Source organism: Cryptomeria japonica, chromosome 11 (genome assembly GCF_030272615.1).
Source record: "Cryptomeria japonica chromosome 11, Sugi_1.0, whole genome shotgun sequence".
In the NCBI taxonomy this organism is placed as follows: Eukaryota; Viridiplantae; Streptophyta; class Pinopsida; order Cupressales; family Cupressaceae; genus Cryptomeria; species Cryptomeria japonica.
In genome coordinates this window covers 533,741,727-533,763,413 of record NC_081415.1, presented here as the reverse complement: position 1 = coordinate 533,763,413, position 21,687 = coordinate 533,741,727, and the positions used below count along the sequence as shown (strand labels likewise).

At 37.8% G+C, this 21,687-nt stretch overlaps 1 protein-coding gene across 4 annotated transcripts in view; it reads left to right on the top strand.

The window, feature by feature from the left end:
• The window catches only part of LOC131066473 (ankyrin repeat domain-containing protein 2A), a 104,920-nt gene that overhangs the window by 20,095 nt on the left and 63,138 nt on the right, over positions 1-21,687 (top strand). For 3 of the 4 annotated variants that reach the window (XM_058001236.2, XM_058001235.2, XM_058001237.2), the window contains 5 exons: positions 736-908; positions 1,000-1,209; positions 1,341-1,489; positions 1,788-1,965; positions 2,110-2,202. In XM_058001236.2, coding sequence (XP_057857219.1) covers positions 736-908; positions 1,000-1,209; positions 1,341-1,489; positions 1,788-1,965; positions 2,110-2,202 — 803 coding nt within the window. The remainder of the gene's footprint in view (positions 1-735; positions 909-999; positions 1,210-1,340; positions 1,490-1,787; positions 1,966-2,109; positions 2,203-21,687) is intronic. The other variant, XM_058001238.2, reaches the window with a different exon arrangement.

Below are 21,687 nucleotides of genomic sequence, written 5' to 3'. Positions count from 1 at the left end.
GTCACATTTTAGATGTGGAAAAACATAGTCTCAAAAAACACACCAAAAATTGGACATCAAAAACATTTTTTTGACTGGAACTTGCTCTTCAAAAAGGTTGTTGCACCTATAGTTTTTGTTACAAAGGCTGAGTGTTCACCTACATAACTCCCAGTTTTAACCACATGGTATATGTACATGCTCTCAGTAAAATTACCTCCCATATGAATCCTAACCAGCAGAAGGCTTATCTTGTAATTCTTGCTAAGACATCTCAATCCACCAAAATAATCCCTTGGAGCCTCTTCAACTTTCTGACATATTTAATCTAAAAATCATCTGGCTGTTTGATCTGTTTTCATTGGGCCTTTTTCAGAGGAACTCATTTGTGATCCTTGGTTGACAAGACAAGCTCACAAAACTTTACAAGACATAGCAATCACTCCTGAGTGGAAGAGAGAAGGTTCCTTCCAAGTTCTTCCTGATTTTCATTTCTGTCTACCTAGTATCATGATTGAATGGGCATTTACTGCCTCATTGGATCTTAAAAATTTGTTTTGCCTTTTGGAAGATACCCAAATTGCATCACTTACTCAACAGCTGAATGCTGGATTTGCAGCTCATATAGGCATTCTTTAAACTAAGTTATTGCAATTTGCTTCTGTACTCTAGCCATGATTTAGATTGTCATAGTCTTCTCCTTATTGCCTTTTGTATTTGTACTTATTTTATTGGATATCTAACTCACTGTCACAGCTAGGCCAAAAGATGCATCAAACACATTAAACCAGACATCAGTTGGTGCATTTGCTTCCAGTAGTAGTTCTGCATTTATGTCTTCAGAGAGAATGAGACAAGAAGGCCAAGGAGATAGTGGATCAGCATTGGCCAAAACCTTTGAATTCTCAGTGATGTCAGACATTTTAAATGTATTTATCAGACTTCTTGGTTTAGTTCTTCGGGACCTCATTACAGTGACTTTAAAAACTGATTGGAATGATTGACATTGATTTTTTATAGGATCCGAGCATAAAGAATCTAGCAGTTGAGATATCAAAGGATCCAGCCTTTCATGAAATGGCCCAGCAATTGCAGGAGAGTGTGGAGGTTGATGGGCAGCGTACTGCGAACCAACTGGATCCTGAGAAATATGTGAAGAGCATGCAACAGGTTATGCGAAATCCACAGTTTGTGACAATGGCAGAGCTCCTTCGGGATGCTATGATGCAGGTATATTTTTAAGCTTTAGGTAGTCTCAATAGAAGGATTGATTTTGAAATACTGTTTTGGTAAATGACATATTTTGTATTGTAGCTATGCAAAACACTTGTCCACCAAGATGGTCCTTTTCTTGTTTATAGGATCCAACAATGACAAACATGATCAAAAGCTTCTCAAGTTCTGCACAGAAAGAACAATTTGATGCAAAGTTAGCCCAAGTTGAGAATGATCCCACGTTGAAGCCTATTTTTGATGACATCATACAAAGTGGACCATCTGCTGTCATGAAGTAAAAATCAGTCCTGAAGATGTCATCTCACAATCATTTTTGTATGCAATGTTCATTTGTAATCATATGAGATACTGGTATTATTTGACAAATAATGTTTCTATTGACATTTCTTCTACTTTTGTGATACATGATGATGCTGAATCTTCTTTGGCAAGCCTCTTTGAGTGGAACAGGAAATAAAATAGCATTAATACTGGAGAGCAGTAGAATGTGCCACTGACAAAATGTAGATAAGAAGGACGATATGGATTTCTGTATTTATCCTTCTTACACATTGTTAATTATTTCTGTGTAGACATTTAAATGATCCAGTTGTGCTGAGTAAGCTTAGATACGCTTTCCACTTAGGCACACCACCAGCGACTTCAGTATCCAACCGGTCTGAAGAAATGCAATCAGAGGAGTCAGATGCAGATAGTGAGACTGAACCAATCTTGAACATGTACCATGCTGCTAGTATTGGCGATGTCAAGGTTTTACATTGTCTTTCATAATGCTACTATAAGATACTGATCAAAATTGTTTGTAAGAATGTCTGGACTCTGAACTACTTCACCTGACATGAGCAATTTTCATTAGTTTGTCTCCCCAGAATGAAGGTAGAAACTTGTATGCAGGGTCTTGAAAGGTTGCTAACGATCGGTGCAGACAAAGATCAGAAAGATTCCCGAGGACGGACACCATTGCACTTTGCCTGTGGGTATGGAAATGTAAGGAGCTGTCTTTTCTTTGTATTTTCTGGCTATAAATATTTTTTGTCATACGTGCAAAAGTCACATATTATTAAAACTAGGATCATCCATTCTTGAATGTAATTTTGGAGTATGGACATTTTTTTCCATGATGCATGTCAAGATTTATTTGTAGAGACTAGAGTGTATGCTTAGAAATATAATTCATAGTATGGAACGAGAGTCTCAAATTAAAGTGGTAAGAAACAGCTAAGAATTGTTTCTTAATATTGACTGCCTTGGAACTATGTTGGATTTTATTATAGATGACAGGCATAAGGAGAAATTTAATTTGTATGTGCAATAGAAACATGCACAAGTTTATATGCATGATCATATTTGAAAAACTTCAACTTGGCAATAACTCGGCAGGCCCAAAATTTTAAAAACTTGGGACTAGACAAAAACTTAGGGAAAAACTTGGCAATAACATGGCAAATGTATCAAACATTTGAAAATACACAATTTAAAAAAAAAATTCTTCAAAAACACACAAATACTGAATTTGTAGAACATATTACCGATTTCCATCGTATATAAATAAAAAATTGAGTTTAGTACATATCATAGACCAAAAAATAAGTTCAACCTCTGAATACATATGAACTTCAAGTTTTAGTATAAATGAAAATTACCAAAGTTACCCCGAGTTTCTGGGACGGGGACGGCAGGGGACAGCGGGACGCATTTCCAGGACGGCAAATTTTTTTGCCAAATTTGGGGACGGCGGGGGACGGCAAAGGGGATGGCTATATAAAATATAGGAAAAATTTAAAATATATAGGAAAATTTCAAAATTCTAAATGTTCATATGAAAACATGGATAAAGCATGCATACATACATTATATCCATATGAAAACAATAAAACATGGATATAGCATGTGTATGATACCATGAAAAGTTGAAAACATTTTAGAATGTAAATTCTGAACATACAACATTGTTAATACTCAATAGAAAATATGCAATTATGCATTCATAAATCAGAATTTCAATTCATTCACATTGTCAATATGCATATCAATAGACTCGGAGGTTAAATTTTCCCTACTTCTATCGACACAGTTTCCCCCCATATTTTTCAATGGGGGTTTGGGGGCAGCGCCCCCAAGGTGGGGTCAAGGGGCAGCGCCCCTTGCGTGCTCCCTGTCGCGATACAGGGCGGGGTCGAGGGGCAGTGCCCCGTGAGGCCAAAAAAACTTATTCTTTAATAAAGGCGTTGGGTGTTATTTTTCTATTGACTCACCGAGTTTGGCGATTTTCTAATCTGTGTCAAAATGCCCAAAGGCTACATTGCTGCCATATAGTTTCATTGTCAAAATTATGAATTAAATTAATAAATTTAAAATTTAATTAATGTTATCTTTTAATTTTTTTTATTTTTAATAGCAATTTGAATTAATAAGGGGCCTATATTAGAAAATTTAAATAAAAAATTGAAAATACAACTTTTTAAATTTTTTTAATATTTTTTAAGGGCCTTAGAATGGGAGACGTCTGGCCGTCCCCAGCCGTCCCCGGGACGTATGGACGTCCCCCAGAGCTAGGGCAGGCGTCCCCCCGTTTCGGGGACGTCCCCTCAAAAAACAGGGCAATTTGGGGACGGGGGGAAACGTCCCCTGGCCGTCCCCAAGTCCCTGAAATGTCCCCGGGACGGGGACGGGGGTTTTCAGGTCGGGGACGCGTCCCCGGGTAACACTGAAAATTACATATCATAAATTTTGTCTATGACTAAAGCTCAAAATTTTTTGTTGCTACTATGTGGGTGTTGTTGAAGTAGATAGTAAAGCTGCAATATCCTCAATAGGAGCCTCACTAGGTGCCTCATTCATAATGATAGGATCAAGTTGTGTATGTGAGGAACCTGCCCTAATGGCTGACCAACCTCACCTTCTACCTCCTCATATGCTGCCACATTTGCTTTCTATAATAATAACTAGGCTCAATAACACAATCTGAAGATGGATCAATGTCATCAAGGTCAAGTGCTTCATATGAACCTTGTCCTTGTACCTTCTTTTCATGCAACTTGTTGGTGTTTCCAACTGATTCCTTGATGTTCTCTAAAGAATAGCCATATTTAATGATTAAGAGCATCAAGAGATTGGCCAACAAATAGGGAATGCAATTCCCTCTGCACTTTAAGCTTTGCAAACCTAGGTGGTTTTCCCTTATAATATCAAAATAATAAACAATTTCAAACAGATACTGTTCTCTCTCACAGAGAAGTTCTCATATAGTATGACAAGGATTCACAAGATGCAACACGAAATAGGCTAAATTCCTTGTAAACTCTATGATCCAAACATGAGAACACAAAATAATTAACATTTCTTAGGATTTGACATTTTGAGAATTGGTCCTGGGTTTTAAATAGATATTATTGTTTAAATCGGTGCTTGTGCATGGTTACAAAGTCATACAATCACATAAATGTCTCCTAACAAAAATCTAACACATTTCAATGGATAATTGACATTATTGCATTGCAATAAATTTTCCTACGAATGGCATACACTGTAATTTACTCAATAATCCTTGTGTAACACAAGATCCTCAGTATTTCATTAAAAGCAATTAAATTATTACTTGAATAGAGGCAATTAACAAAACACTCATTGCACAAAGCTACAAAGATGAATTCAACAATCCTTGATCATTTTATTAATGAGAAATGGTAGCATTACACATTAGAAACAATTACAACTGAAACATGTTATTCATATATTTGCGATTGAAATGAATGTTGTCATTACAGAGAATCTCATTTACAGAATACCTTCTTCTTTAACCTAAGACCTATTTCACAAGGTTCAAATTCAAGTTCGAGTTCAGCAACAATAAAATTCAGATGAAGTTAGACAAGGGTGAAAAAAAAAAAAAAATTGACTCTAAAGTTGCCTTATATAAATTTAATTAAAAAAAAAAAATATAAGTAATATATCTAGAAAATTATCAAAATAGTGTAACATTGCTAAATAGATTTGAACTAGAATAGTCAAATTGTATTTATTATTTAGTAATAATATTATATTAAATTTAAAAATAATTAAATAATGTTATATTAATTTTGAATACATAATAATAAATTTGAAAAACATTATAATTTAAATATGCTCAATTTCAATTTATTAATATGTACATAATAAATATGTTAAATTTTATATATTAAATGGTGAATCGAACAACACACGACCACCAAACGGTTGGAATAATATGGAATTATGAATATCTAAATAAACAAGGAAAGGAGGATGAAGGATGTTGAGCATCGTTTCCATTGTTTACCATCATATTCATGACTTGATGAACTTCATTCCTGCTCAGGTTTCTCGCCTCTTCCAAACAGTTGAACATATTTTCATTAATACAAGTTCGAGCATGGTTCCGCACTAACTCTAGGGTAAATTTAAACAAATTTTTTAGATTCTATTGGAATTTGCAAAAATTCAAACTTCATACATGAAGTTCGTCGAACCCTATGACATTCCCTGAGACAAAACTTGACCATATTAAACTAAAGCAATCCACTTTAATTTGGGGGTTGGAAGTGATTTTGTAGGCTCCACTTGCACTTGTTGAGATGTAGTAGGTACTTTTGCCTATCCCTTGGGGTGATAAATATCTGCTATTGCAGATAGATTGATGGCCAATCTTTCTTGTGGTACATAAAAATTTTGCATCCTTGAGGGAGAGGACATAATCTGATTAATCTCTTCCTCATCTACTATGTTTTCCCCAGTCTTCTGAGTGTTAAAAGAATATGTAACTAGGGGCTGTACAACTTTTTTCTTATTCTTTACTTACTCCATGGGGTTTGCAAATGATTTTGTAAGCTTCAGTTGCACTTGCTAAGATGTAGTAGGTACTTTTGCCTCTCTAGGGGTGATAAATATCTGCTATTGCATGTGGATCTTCCCCATGGTATTGTCTTTCCTCAATTTTTCTCTTTGGTACAATAGGAGGCTTGTATGTAAGGGTTGAGACATTATCCATCATGGCCCTGATTCTAATGATAGGATCCTCAATCTCATGATATGCCTTTGGATAATTTCAATTTTGTTTCCTTCTTTGTTCTTCACCTAAGTTACCGATTCAGATACGGGTACATATACAGATACGAGTACGGATTTGCGGATTCGGCAAATTAATTTTCTTCCTTGGGTACGGGTACGTCCGCACACACACAAAAAATATATATATATAGTTATATAATTTATAAACTATCACTACCATTATTGATTATTACAATGATACAATCCATACAAATATGAAATATTCAATGTGACTTTCCATACATAAATGATAAATCCATAATTGCCAATGCCAATAAATATTCATATATCGCAAATGTAATTAGTATAACTAAAATCTAATATCATATTCATAATTTGCAAAAAGTATAATATTCAAGTTTCATATTTCAAAATGTGAAAATGTCATGACACAATAAAAATTCAAATATTAAAAAAGGTGTTTTTTTGGTCTTTTATGACCCGTGGGCCTCGTTTTTGGGAACCCACAGGCCTTGGTTCTCTTAGGTCCGCTCGGGTTTTCCTTGGGTTCCACCCGGGTCCACGCAGGACCCATAGAGAACCCAGCCACCTGGGCAGGACCCGGGTGGAACCCAGGGAGAACCAGGCTCGGACTAGGACCGAGCAAGTACCAGGGCCCAAACCCAACCCTTTTAGACAAGAACCAGTATCTTAGTTCTTCACCCTTGAGGATTGCACTTCATCTTTTTTTTTTGACCTTCACCTCCTCATCTAAGATACAATTCCTCAAGACATCTTCCACCATAACAAAATCATGATAAAAATTTGACCTTCTTGTTAGGAATCCCACAGATACTAAGAGCGGGGGGGGTGAATCAGTATCTGACCGGTATATAGAATTTCTTAACTTAAAACATGCAGAACATAATATAATAGTGTACCGGTATGCAAGAAATAATGTAATAAACAAAATCAAGAACATCCACATGAAAAGCACACCATAACACAAGATTTTAATGAGGAAACCCGGTGTGAGAAAAACCTCGGTGGAATTTGTGACCCACAATATTCACTCATTGGCCAATAAGAGAATATTACTTACAATAGGGGCCTGCACATGCAGGAAGGCCAACTGCCTAGAGCTCACTGCTCAATGGGAAGTCTCACTGACTTACAATGAGGATTATACAAATCCAATATCTTGTACTGCTTTACAATAGCATTTTCAATGCCAGATTCAGTACCGGTTCCTGCTCTGTTCTTTACATATACCCCTTAACCTATATTTCGCATAATAGGTCTGCCTAATATTTTTCCTTACTTCTTACATCTCCTATAGTAAATGTCTACAATGATCTCTTTTATATATAAGAGTCATTTTACAATTTGCCAAGTCGGCTTACAAAGTTTTTCAATAATAAACAAAATATAAAAAATCCTGTCGGCCTCTGTGCTGGTATACTTCCTTTCTTCTGTGCTGGTGCCGGTGTCGGTGTCCTGAGTGCCAGTGTAGAGTGTGATTTGCTGATGCCAGTATAATGCCTTTGCCGGTGCCATAGGATTGCAAGGTTGCCATCAATGACAAAACCTTCAATCACATACAATGTCTCATTGGAGTGTGCATATGCCAACAATCTCCCCCTTTGGCATTGATGGCAACACTCATGAGAAATTTCAAAAATGATCCAAAAAAAATGTGAAGTCCAAAAAATGTTACCAAAAATGTGTGAGCTCCCCCTGAGCATATGATTCCTGTGATTTGAATTTTCTCATCCTACTACTCCCCCTTTGGCATCAATGACAAAGGTTGTCAAGATGTCAGTAGAGTTTGTAGTTTCAACCTTGTAACTGGGTAGTTACAATTTGAAAAAGATCTTCCAAAATCAAGTTTATACTGTCCATAAACTTTTTGCTATCCTTTATTGCTGTCTCTATTCTCTTCACTGTACCGGTGAGATGCTACAAATGCTCTGCCGGTGTTTTCTTTCCCTGTATTAGTGCCTCAGATATTTCCTTCCGTAGAGATGCTAGATGGTCCAATCTTGGACTTAGTTTTGATCTCAAATGTTTTGCCTTATTTATTATTCTTTCTTTCTCTCTTTCCAATTTAAGTAGTTCTTCCTCAAAATTTGTTATCTTCTCCTCAAAAGCTGATAGTGTATCAGGTGAGTTAACAAAATTATCTGCAAGTTTATTGATCTCATCCTGTACCTTGCTCATCTTCTTGTTTATATCTACAGTCAAAAAGTTTGTTTTACAGGTATCTTTGTACAGATTTTTGCACTCTTTTAATAAATAACATAATTCCGGTAGAAGTGTGTCAAAATCTCTGTTACACTTCTTTATTTGCTCATCAAAGAATTTCTGTTTTTCAACTTCTACTTTATCCTTCAATGACTCTTCTTTTATTTTCTCAATGTTTTCTGAGATATATTTACACAGTGTATCAAGTTGTTCTAAAGAATCTTTATTGTCTATATTACAGTTGGGAGCAATTACCTTCAAAATTGGCATGGTATCATCAATTGCTTGTAAGCTTGTGAGCTGCAGTCGGTTATTTTCTAGATTGAGTCTAATAGTACCTCAGTTACATTAGTTGATTTGTAGTCTGATGATGAATCAACAATCTGAGTACCGGTGGAAGTAACCAAGCTTGTATCGACCTCTGGTAGGTCTGTTTGTGTCTGCATTTCTCTAAGCAATGGTTTTCCTACTTCACTAGTTGCCGGTGGCACTGTTTCCTTATGTACCTGTTCCGGTTGTTGTTGTTCCTGTTCCAGAGCCTTTTGCTCTGTTTGTTTCTCTATATGTTGCATTGTCTCAGTCTGTGTCCGAGTCTCTACCTTTTGCTCTTTATCTTCTGCCGGTTTCTCCTATGTGTTATCAATTTCCTCAGCTACCGGAGGCTCACTAGCCATTTCAGTCTTATCTGTTGTATCTTTGTCTACCACTATGTTGATCTTTTGAGTATCAACATCCATAGTATATAAGACTTCAGGATTAAGATTATCATCCTCTGCATCCATACTCTCAGCTACCGGTTGATCTTCTATAGTTGTTGTTTTTACCGGTGGAGTAATCAAAGGAGGTGGGGGTAAGTTGTCTCTAACCTTGATGCTAGGTGGTCCACCAACTTTACCTTTACCCTTGTCTCTATCTTTCCCATAAAATTTTATGGGTTTGGGGTTCTTGTATCCTTCTTGTTTTTCTTTCTCAACTAGGAATATGTCCCATCCATTTTCTGTCTCCTCAGTCACCTCATTAATTCTTCCAACCATTAAAGCAACGTGCCTGTGTGCAGTAGAAAATACTATCCGGTTGGCTTCAACAATTAGTTGATCAATTTCTGTGGGTGAGTTTACCGGATAAACAGCAAGTAGCTTTTCAATCTTTATTTTCTTATCTAGTTCTATTACTGCTTGTCTTCTTGCTTCTAGTCTTTTAAATAGCTCATCTGAAATTTCATTGACTACTTCCATCAAAAATTTCTTGTACATATCCATATGCAATATAACACTGTTGTCTACTTGTTCTTTTTCATCAGCTGTTAGAGTGTCATATATTTTCTCTATGTTCTTCAATTTACCTTCCTCTGTGATTTCATTCAGCAGTATATCAAGAGGGGCCAAGTCTTTGTTTGTCCTCTTCTTCTTCTTGGGTGTCAGTTTCTTCTTTGGTGTGGCCTTTCTTACTGGAGATCTCACTGCTTGTTGCTTTTGTCTTGTCCTCCTGAGTGAGGGTGTGGTTGCCGGTGAGAGATCTCTTTTCCTTACAACTCCTTTGAAAGTTGCAGGCATGTCACTCCTTGAAGAAGTACCTACCGGTGATAGGTGAGTTTTAGGTTGTGGAGCTGCTAACTCATCCTCTGTTATACCGGTTTTCTTCAATACATCTTCTTTGATGGCTTTTGCTTGTTTGGTACCTTTCCTTACAATTGCCTCAACCTTTTTCACTCTTTTCTTTGATTGTATTTGGCTTTCAATGGTTTTTGCACTACCAAATACTTCTTCCTTAGGTTCTCTGGGGGCTTCCAGAAGTGCTTTAGCATATGTTTCAACTATGTGATCATCTATTTCATAGCCCATCTCAGTTACCCAATCTGTCCTAGGGATGACTGCTTCCATCCAGATTTCATCTTTCTTGATGACAAAACATATTTCATCTTTGTATTTGTCGACAATCTTTTGTGATAACCTTATTCTTTTCTTCATTTTGGCTTTTAATGCTTGAAAGAAGTCATGAATATTGTTTTCCTTGTCTTCTCCCATGTTATTGAATAGTTCTGTTAATTGTTTGCCTACCGGTATATCATATCCAAGTTCTTTGTAACCTATACCGGGAACCTGTTTTGTTATATGTAGCATCAGACATACTAACAGATTTCCAAACCTGAAAGTTCCTTTCTTGTCCTTCTTGATCTTTCCAAGGTTGTGAATTAATTCATCTTTTAACCACTCACATACATCAATTTTTGCATTATCTGTGACCATATCATAAGCACTCTTAATGCATAAACTTGAAACTGAATTGAGTCTATTTGCATGAGTAGCTTTATACCTGTTGACGTGTATTTTATACACAATCATACACAGAATAAAATACCAATAGGCATCTTATCCTCTCTTGAGAAAATAGTCTCTAACTGCTGAAGATCTGCATAAAGGATCAGTTAGGTAGACTCCAAGGTTCTTTTAGTAGGGTCTCTACGTGTGGACAAGCTCCAGTGGTATGATGTGATTTGCTGGGATCACAAGGGGACTTACATCTGATGATTGAACTTCCGATCTGCTTTGCTGGACACAGGCTCTGACTAACTTGGATTTGAAAAATGAAAAAAGGATAAGGGCGAAGAGAGGATCTAATCCTACTACTAAGAATGTAGGAGCAATGACTTGATTTTTTGATGAAACTCTAACTAGGTCTTGTTTTGACATCAATGGAACATCTACACAAGACTAGTGCGATCTTCTAAGGGGAGCTTTATGATGTTCTAGGTCTTGTTTTGACATCAATGGACAATTTTAATGGAATATAACATTTAAGTATAAGTGACATTTCCTTCTATGTTTCTTCTTTCTTATACTTTAAGTTATATTCCATATATACTTTCAGGATGTTTGAGAGTGGTTTCAGACCTCCAGGAGTTATATTGCAAAATCTAGTTTTTGGAGGTTTTTCAGTTTCCAGACTTAGTCAAATTCAGGATCAGGACATTCCAAACTTAGCCAAATTTCAGGATCAGGACCTCACTCAAGCCGGACTTGCTATCCTATTGATCCCCTGGGCGACATTCAAAATGCAAAGGCTAGCTAACAAAACCCTAAAAAAACCTAAAGAACAAACCCTAAAAAGCAAAAAACATGGGTCCCCATTTGCAATGGGGCGATGTGTGAAAACGTCACAACAATACCCTAATATCATGCTGATAAATCTCACATTAATGTCTGTTACATCATTAACTCTTAGGGACCTCTTGTTGAATGTTGCACCAGTTAGGTTTGTAACTAGGTCATTGGATACCTTCTTGGTTTTATTTGGTCTTTTATCGGTGGTCAGTAACCCTGTGACAGCTTTCACAGCTTCCTTGGTGATTTTGTGAACTGCATCTAACCAGAAAAACTCACCATGTACCCTGCTTAAGACTATCCTAATCACATCCTTGGGAAATTTAGGAATGCTAAGGATCTTTGTAAATCCTAGGGTCTCAATGATCTTGTGCTCATCTTTTACATTGCCGGTTTTATCACATATCACAGTTCTAAACATGGTTTTAATTTCTTCATCTCGTAGTTCCTCAATGTTGCAATGGATGTACATTTTGGGGTCTTCAGCATAAACAACTCCCTTAGGAATTTGAGAAAAAGCACCTAAGGTATCATCTTTCTTTGCTACCTCGGGAACTAACTGAAATACGGGCCTAGGTCTTTTTATCACTTCAACAGCAGTAGGGTTTGCTACATATTCAATTGCAGAGGTGGATGCCATGATTAAATACCTCTTACTGCCTTTAGGATGGATGATTGCTTGGAGTGTTCTTGCTTCTTGCTCGAAATGCCTTAGCTCGGAATTTTCGCCCTCTTCGTAAGTTTGAAATCTAGGTGAAATGAAATGGAGCCAAAACCTTGATTTTATAGTGTCTTTTCGCCATCTACCACATTAATTGCATGCCGGTTAAGTTTTCACTTAACATTGTTTGTTGGTAATAAGTAATTTCCAACTTCTTATCTCTAACCAAGGGAATAATAGCACATGTGTCAATAGATTGCCAAACCCTCAAGGAAATTTTCTTCAATTAGACGAAGAACTTCTTGCCGGTGGAGCACTGCTCTGTCCTTCCGGTGAAGCATCACTCTGTTCTGCCGGTGAAACATTGGTTTGTTCTACCAGTGGAGGAGTATTCCCAATATTTAGATCAGCTTTTCTAATCCATTGTTTAGAGAATTCTTGCTTAACCTCTTCAACTTTTTCTTTACCTTTCAAGCTAGAACTTTTGTTGTCTACCGGTGTTCCTTTACTTCTACAGAATTTAGCAATATGCCCAATCTTGTTACATGCATAACAAGTTACATTATTTTTCTGAATAGCTTTTCCATAACCTATGCCAGTTTGTGTTCTGCATTGATTAGATAAATGTCCAAATCTTCCACAAATATAACATCTCACATTCATTCTGTAGTTTTCAGAATTGTGACCTACTTTGTTGCATTTAGAACATTGACCGGTGGGTGTGTTGATATTCTGATAATTTCTAGATCTACATTCATTTGCTCTATGACCATACTTATTACAGTTAAAGCATTTTCCATTGAATTTATAAGCATTAGGTTGTCTTACCGGTTTGCTGTGATCCTGAGTATTTGCAGTACCGGAGCTTTCACCAACTTCAAAGCCAATTCCAGAAGTGTCACCTTTAGGTTTTTGATTCTTCAGCAAGGTGCCAAGTTCCTCTGAGCTTTTCTTGAATTTTTCTTTATGTTGATTTGCAGTTTCTAGTTCTCTTTCTAAGACTTCTCTTTGTCTCATTAGTTCATTTGAGTCATTCTGAGTATGCATCAGATCTGTCTTCAACATGTCATTTTCATAGCTAAGTCTTGTGTTTTCATTTGCTGCATCACTTAGTCTTCTGGTCAATTCTTCTTCATTCTTCTTCCTATCCTCAATCTCTTTGCAAAATCTCATAGTCATATCCTGCATCTCATTTTTTGTTGTCATGATCTCTTGTTTCAACTTGCTTATCATATCATTAAGTGATTCCTTTTCATCATTCTCATTTTGCAATTTTTCACAAAGTTCTCTTCTCTTATTTCTTGCAACAGTAAAATTTTCTTGAAGTGCCTGAATGATATCCCGAGCTGCCCTTAAATCATCTTTTAGTTTGATATTTTTCAATTTTTCTGCATCATAGTCTGTAAGAGCTCCTTCCAATTGCTTCATCAGATTTTCCATCTTTACCGGTGTCAAGATCTTCCTCAAGCTGTTAGGCTTCTGAAAATAGAGGACCAGGCTCTGATACCAATTGTTAGGAATCCCACAGATACTGAGAGGGGGGGGTGAATCAGTATCTGACCGGTATATAGAATTTCTTAACTTAAAACATGTAGAACATAATATAACAGTGTACCGGTATGCAAGAAATAATGTAATAAACAAAATCAAGAACATCCACATGAAAAGCACACCATAACACAAAATTTTAACGAGGAAACCTAGTGTGGGAAAAACCTCGGTGGGATTTGTGACCCACAATATTCACTCACTGGCCAATAAGAGAATATTACTTACAATAGGGGCCTGCACATGCAGGAAGGCCAACTACCTAGAGCTCACTACTCAATGGGAAGTCTCACTGACTTACAATGAGGATTACACAAATCCAATATCTTGTACTGCTTTACAATAGCATCTTCAATGCCAGATTCAGTACCGGTTCCTACTCTGTTATTTACATATACCCCTTAACCTATATTTCGCATAATAGGTTTGCCTAATATTTTTCCTTACTTCTTACATCTCCTATAGTAAATGTCTACAATGATCTCTTTTATATATAAGAGTCATTTTACAATTTGTCAAGTCGGTTTACAAAGTTTTTCAATAATAAACAAAATATAAAAAATCCTGTCGGCCTCTGTGCCAGTATACTTCCTTTCTTTTGTGTCGGTGCCGGTGTAGAGTGTGATCTGCTGATGCCGATATAATGCCTTTGCCGGTGCCATAGGATTGCAAGGTTGCCATCAATGACAAAACCTTCAATCACATACAATGTCTCATTGGAGTGTGCATATGCCAACACTTCTAGCATTCACCTTGACTTGATTGATGAAATGTTTAGGATCATAATCTCTTCTAGCATCTAGGTTCATCCTATATGCTCGCATTATAGCATACAATAACTCCAATCCTTCCTTGGTTGTGATGACCAAATCTGAGAAGACAAATGGAAGTCGGAAAAAGGACCCTTTATTATGGTTCCTCATATGAGTTTTATTAGCTTCATGCAACTGCCATAGGACCTTAAGGAAGGCAATCCTACTCGGTACATTCCTTGATAAAATATGTGGTGGTATATTGAACCATACACCTTTATCACAGTGGAGTTGGAATGGAGATACCAATCTCCTTGATTATGCTCAATTTCTAACTCAGGATGTCTATCTTTGGGTCTTAGGAATTTCATCACCGACTTTGTAGCTGATCTTCATGCCATGAAGTGCTAAAAGCACTTGACCATGTCTCCCTCCAACTATGGGTCTACGTGGATGCCAAGCGGCCAACATTTCCATCATCTCCATTCCTGACCATAGACATGAGATAAAGCATTTGAAAATCTCTCCCTCACACTCAATCTGCATAAAGGATAGGATCCTCTCTGCCTCGTTTGCTACCAATGGATCATGACCGATGTCTAGCTATCGAGAAATCTCCTTGACCTCATGCATAACCTTGGCCATAGACTGGAGCTCTCCAATATAACGTTGTATTGTTCTAGTGGGATTGTATGCATTTGTTCGACCAATTTCTATGAAAATCCCCTTTGATTCACCCGCACCGGATACTCTCCTCCTGCGGGCTCGGCTATAGGTAATTACGGAGCCTCTGGATGTGGTTGTGGGACTATCTTCGGTTGTGGCTCCATGTCAACTTCTATAGATGACCGAATTGTCTCCATGACAACCTTTGTAGGCAATTGAACCAGCTGTGAGGGCTTTGTAGTGCCTAGCTCAATGTCAACTACCAGGGCAACAATCTCTATCCCCTGTGGCTCTAGACCCTCGATCAATAGCCCTGGTGAATCTGGTGGAGGGGCATCCATTGGTACCCCCAACATGCCAAACTAGTCATCAATCTTGGCGGCTTCTTCAGCCACAATAGTGCCTTCAGCCGAAGGTGTTGGTGCGGTTTGTGGTGGCACTACTAGTGGTGGTGGTAGTACTGTTGGCGCTAGTAGTATCCTAGTTGGTGGTGAAATTACGACTGACCAGTGGTGGTACTTCGGTCGGTAATGAGTAATGGGGCTATGACTGGTAAAGGTAATTGAGTATCATGTATAGGGATGACCTCATCAACATCCTCTTGAGAATATGCATCGGCTGCAAGTGAGACCTCCTCTATAGACGTCTCCATTGGTGAAGATAGCTCAATGGCTTCACAGTCATGTCCACTCGTCGAAGCATCTCTTTGCCTCTTCTTCCTTGTTGGTGGCATCGCTAACTGTGTTGTGTCTTCCCAAATTGCTTGTACTCCTAAGTTCACCCAATAAAATGTTGTTGGCTAGGAAGCATCTAGTTGGCCTATTATTGGTTGAAGTCTTCCCCACTTATCAAGGGGCACCTGGGTACGTATAGCATTGAGTAGGAGTTTGATGGCATGTTTTGTTATGTAAAATGCCTTGTTCTTCAAGCACAAGAACTCTTGAATCCTCTTTGATAACACACTCGCCCATTTTTAAACCCTTGCCTATGCTGAGTTCAATCATAAGACTGATCATCCACATGGCTATGTCCAATTCCCTACTTGCTCTAGTCAATCTACACTTCATCAAATCGAGAATGCACTTCCATTCAGTATTGGCAATGAAGTTCTTCTTGAGTGATCCACTGCCTACACTCCAAATGTTGTCCTTCTTTTGCTAGGTAAGGTTTGATCGACAAAGTCGTTGCAAGAGAGACTCCTTGTGCTACCATTTCACCTTTCCAGTTGGTTTAGTAGTTGATGCTCCCTGTGAAGTTACCCCAAACACTCGTGAATTCTATTGGCCAAAAAGAGATCGTCACCTGGCAGCCTTTGTAATCAATGATTGACTTGTGAGGGTGTCAGTTGTAATGCACTATCATTGCTTTTAGGTAAGGCTCAAAGTCTCGTGCATTGGAAAATTGAAGTTGGGCGACCTTGTTCACCTGTGCATGCCAAAGGGCCAACTTCAACATATGATCATCATGTGCTCCTTGCCATCACACTCTACATTCACTACCACTTAGACTCTCCCATGTGATTGTATCTATTGTGATATTGTCATCATCTTCTCCTTTGACTCTCTTTCCCGATGCAATGTGAGGTTTGAAAGGTGCTAGCCTCTTTCGCTTACTACTACTGGTAGCCATGAATAAAAATTGTACTCTCCACAACACACAATAAACTTAAAATTTACAACTCCTTTGAAAACAGTTATGATAATCGTCACTAGGTTGTTGTATTCTGAAATAATGCCAAGACTATGTAGGCCGCCAAGAATGAAGCTGTACTTTTGAGTTGTGAAATTCTCTCCAGTTGTGAAAATTTGAAAGTGATGACCATACTTTCAATTAATGCAAGGGCCATATTGTTGGAGTAGGATGTTGTACTTGTACGCTAGAAACCTGTACGTAAACTCGTACCCAAGGAACATAGGTAGGATTCTGTACGTTGCACCACATGTTAGGAGAAATTTGTCGTATTGTGGAAATTTTATTAGGCCATACCCCAAATTTCACCCTTCAAGGAGGAGGCCGTATGATGAAATAGTGACGTCGTGCAATATGATGAAGGGGCCATAGGAGGTTATAAGAAGTCGACCATTCTCTAGAAAAAAAGATGCCAATCAAGCCGCCATATGATGCTGAAATATGTTTGTCATATATCCAAACCCACAAGTGAAAGCCGCTATATGAGGGTCTACGTTGGAATATGTACAATGATTAGAGGAGATTGTATGCCAATTACAGGATGCCAATGTCGATGCCATACTTCACTTTATAGTGGTTGTACTATGCCAAAGTGGAATGGTCATACGGTTGGAGTGAACTTTTGTGCTTTGCATTTGAAGGGAAGTAGTACTATGCAAAATAAATAATGATAATTCTTTCTTTCCGACCTTTTTATATTTCTCTTTTCCATTCTCCTTAATTTATAATTATGCATTGGCCATGTGATTGTAAAAATTAATATTTTAGAAGTCATTTTATTTTCAGCCTTTAATTTGTTTATGGCTATGGACTATATTTTTTTAACTCCGGCCTTTATATTGTTTATGGCCAGTGGAATAGATTGTTCAGAGAACTTGTCTCATCCTCGAAGCATTTCTCGAGATCAAGTATCCCTTCATTATTTGGTTCCATAAATTTTCTTTCTTCATCTACTTTTGATTCTCCTCTTGACTTTGACTTAGAGATGCTAGTTCTTCACTCACCGACTAATTCTTCAGGTCGATGACGTACTTCTTCTTGTTGCTTTCGATGGAAAGGGTGTTCCATTTCCAGTTGTGATCTGCTTTTATTGCATTAGCTACCCTCTCCTAAGCAATACGTTGTACGCCTTCTTCTGCAGTGGGATGACAACAAAGTTTTGCAAGAATTGTTGTGTGCCGATTGTCACCTTTTGCGCTATTAGCATACCCAATGGCTTGATACCATGCTGATCAATGTCTACTAAGTGAAATGTTGGTGGCTAGAGAGTTGGTTTCTTGAGGCACTTCCAGGTATATTGTGGTAGTACATTTACTCTCAAGCCTCCATCGATGATGCTATTTGTGAGTTACTTCCCCATGATTTCCAAATGAACAAAGATCGGCTTCCTTCCAATGTTTACCATGGCCAACATTGGATCAATGACTTGTTCACCTTTAGGTGGCGGTTCTACAAACATGTTCTTATTTGGACCTTCTTGTTGCCAAGTTCGATTGTCGCTAACTATGCTTGTGATTACCACTCTTAGTTGTAGTATTGTCTGTAGGAGGTTTATCACCTTGATGGGTACGGTTGTCTGCCACATTTGGCATACGATGTTTTTTTCAACTTCGACCACAACGAGGTACTTGTTACTTGGAGGTTCTTCTTTCTTTGGCTTTGCCTGTTCTACTTTTGATTTATCCTCTTGGAGTCTTTCCTTCTTCGTACGAGGATCTAGATACGTTGCCTTCTTTGTTTGTGCTTTGGTAAGTGCCAAAACTTCCTCATCTTGCTCCTCCACATCGTGCATGTTGATACCCTTTTGTTTCAGGCAGTCAGTGTCTTCGTGATTGCTTGGTCCACACCATTTGTACAAAATTCCTCCTTGTTTTGGTTAGTTTGGCATTCTTTGGCAAAGTGACCCCATTCGCGACATTTCCGACATTGGATCATTGATCTTCCTTTAGAATCATAGTGGATTTGGCTTCTTGGCCCACTGATATTTTACCGATTGTTATTTCCTCTTCTGTTGTGGTATCCGCTAGGAGATGCATTGTTATTATTCAATGTTTTAGGAGTTGTGGTCGGAGGGGTTGATTGTTCTTCTTGTGTGAAGAGTACTTGTGTGCTTCTTGTTTTTCAATTGTATGAACATTCTTTGATGGAATGTCCCATTACTTGACAAATGTCAGAGAATAATTTTTTGGACAATTAGTTTTAGTGTGACCTAATTTACACTTGATACACCATAACCTTTTAGTTTCTTTTAAATTTTCTTTCTCAGCCCTCAATTCTCTCATCATCAACATCATATCCCGCCATAGGGCTTGAAATATTTTCGATTCTTCGTCACTGCTAACTTTGGTGCTCTCGTCATTGTCTTTTTTCCTCTTCTCTTGGGAGGATGTTTTATTTTCACTCTTGATGTTCATCGCCCAATTGTAAGTATCAGTGTATGAGGACAAAGGCACCACTTTCATCTTCCGCAGGGAGAGGATTTGTCCCTCGATGAACCACCACTTCTTCAGTTTGTTGGCTGGCTGATTCTCCAACTTTACCAACAACCCCTTGAACCTACAATTACAAGCTTGTATGTTCTCATTTTTCCCTTGCTTAGTGTTGTAAAATTCTGCCACGATCTCATTGTCATCTCTCAATAGTTTGAACTCTTCATCAAATGCATTCTTCAACATGTCTCAACAGGTTGTAGATTCTTCTTCAATTTTTGTGAACCAATCAATGATTATGCTACATAGCATCATTAGAAATGCTCTCAGCCAATAGTCTTTGTCTTCTTGGCTGCTCACTATCCAATTGGTTTTGCACATCTTGCAATGCTTCGTAGGATCTTTAGATCCATTCACTGTGAACTTCGAGAGTTTTTGTCTTTCCATGTTCAGACTCATTAGGGGAGTCAACATATTTCTAGCTTGGTTTCATCCTTGTGCGTTGGACTTGAGTGGACTTTCTTAACCTCTACGCTTTGGTGCCTGCCTTGCACTCTCAATCACCTACGATCCCTCTACACGTCCACCTTCAAGTTCTTGCACTTCAAATTTCTTTAGATTCGTTCTTGCACTCCCTTCGTTCGATGCTCTTTGGTTCAATTCCTCTGAGATGAATAGCCTCTCAAATGCAATGTATGTTATCATTGAATATCTCAGTTAATTGGGGATTTCTTTCTTTGTTCTCCTCGTCCGATGTTGATTGTACGATTGAATTGTCTACCTGGTTAGCAAGGTCTTGATGTACTTCATCTGGGAGTGGTAAGTGTCTAGTAATTTCCGTCTCGCTCTGTGTACTTTGTGTATTCTCTTCATTAGATGTTTGCCTTTCTTCCCAGCTATGACTTCTGTTGATGCTTCAGCTCTTACTTTTTGGGGAGCTTGGGCTTTCAAATTCTTTGGAAGTTCTTCTCAATCGCCTTTTTCATCCACTTTGTTCTCTCTATCAAAGATCTTCTCACCAATCCCTCTATTTCTTTGTGACCGCTTGGGATTCGTGTTCTGTCTTTGTTTGGTTGCATGAGCATTAATTCCTAGGGGTACATCTCCTACTAGTGCAGCATTCTTCCTCTTCTTGCTAGTTCCTTTCCTCATACCATTGCAATATTTGTTTCCTTCGCTATTCTTGGTCCCTCTCTTTCGAGAGGTCTTGATTCTTGAGGATGATGAAGTGACGCGTGTTCAACCTTGGCAATCTCTGCAACAAACAATACACTTCTTCATTGATGATGAAATTATTTGGGATGGTATCTTGATGGACCTCCTTGACAAGAGCTTCTTTCCGAATGCACTCTTTGTTCGTTTGTAGTGGTTCGTCAATATGCTTTCCCATTATGTTGTCATATTTCCCGTCCATGAATTGTGTTATGCTAGAGTTCGATTCAGTAATGGCGCCAAATGTTTACTCACCTATTCCATTTTAATAGGATTATAGAGTAAACAAAATATGGAGTTACAAAGCATAGGAATATAAATAACTTTCAACATTTCAGAAAGATATAGCTTTATTATCGATTCTTAGATATGTAATAAGTACAAAATATCATTAGAGTGATCCCCGCTTATGAACAAGTACACATTGTAGCATCGTAAATTGACAAATTGTACACCTTTAATTAGGGTGTCCAATTTCACACTCTCCTAGCACTCATTTTAGTATCTCTCATTCCTCTATGCATTATAGGACCTTTTATTAATTTAAATTAATATTTTAATTAATATTACGGGTTTTCTCTTAATTAATCTCACCAAAATCTTACATGGCCCTTATATCATAGGTGTGCCCTTTAATTCTTTCATCTCCTCATTTCTCACCTATCTAGGACCTATTTTAACATGTGTAGCCTTCTGTATTTTATCCCAACCTCAAAATTCAATTTACATTTAATCCTTGCCTCTCTTCCACATTCCAAATCTCTGGTTTATATTTGGGAACGCATTGGAGGGAGTAAGGCGCTTAGTGCGCCCTGCTCTCCGATGTTTTAGCTCAAATTTGAACCACATAACGATTAGCTTGGTTAAGTGGGAATTCTTTGTCCGTGTTGGTTTACTTTGAGTTTTGCACCCCAAAATGCTTGATGAGTTATATAAGGCATCTCTCTCAATTCATTTTCATCATCTTATCTTGTGCTAGAATTATCATCCAATTCAAGAGTAATCATTCTTCCTCAAAAGCAGATCTGATTCAAGGAGCAGCAAGCTACTTCAAGGCATCTTTAAGCATTGTTTTATGATTTCATGATGTTTGATCATGTTATTGCATTAACACATGGTGAACTTATCCTAAGAGTGTTGCATCACCTATTGAAGGTATAATCACT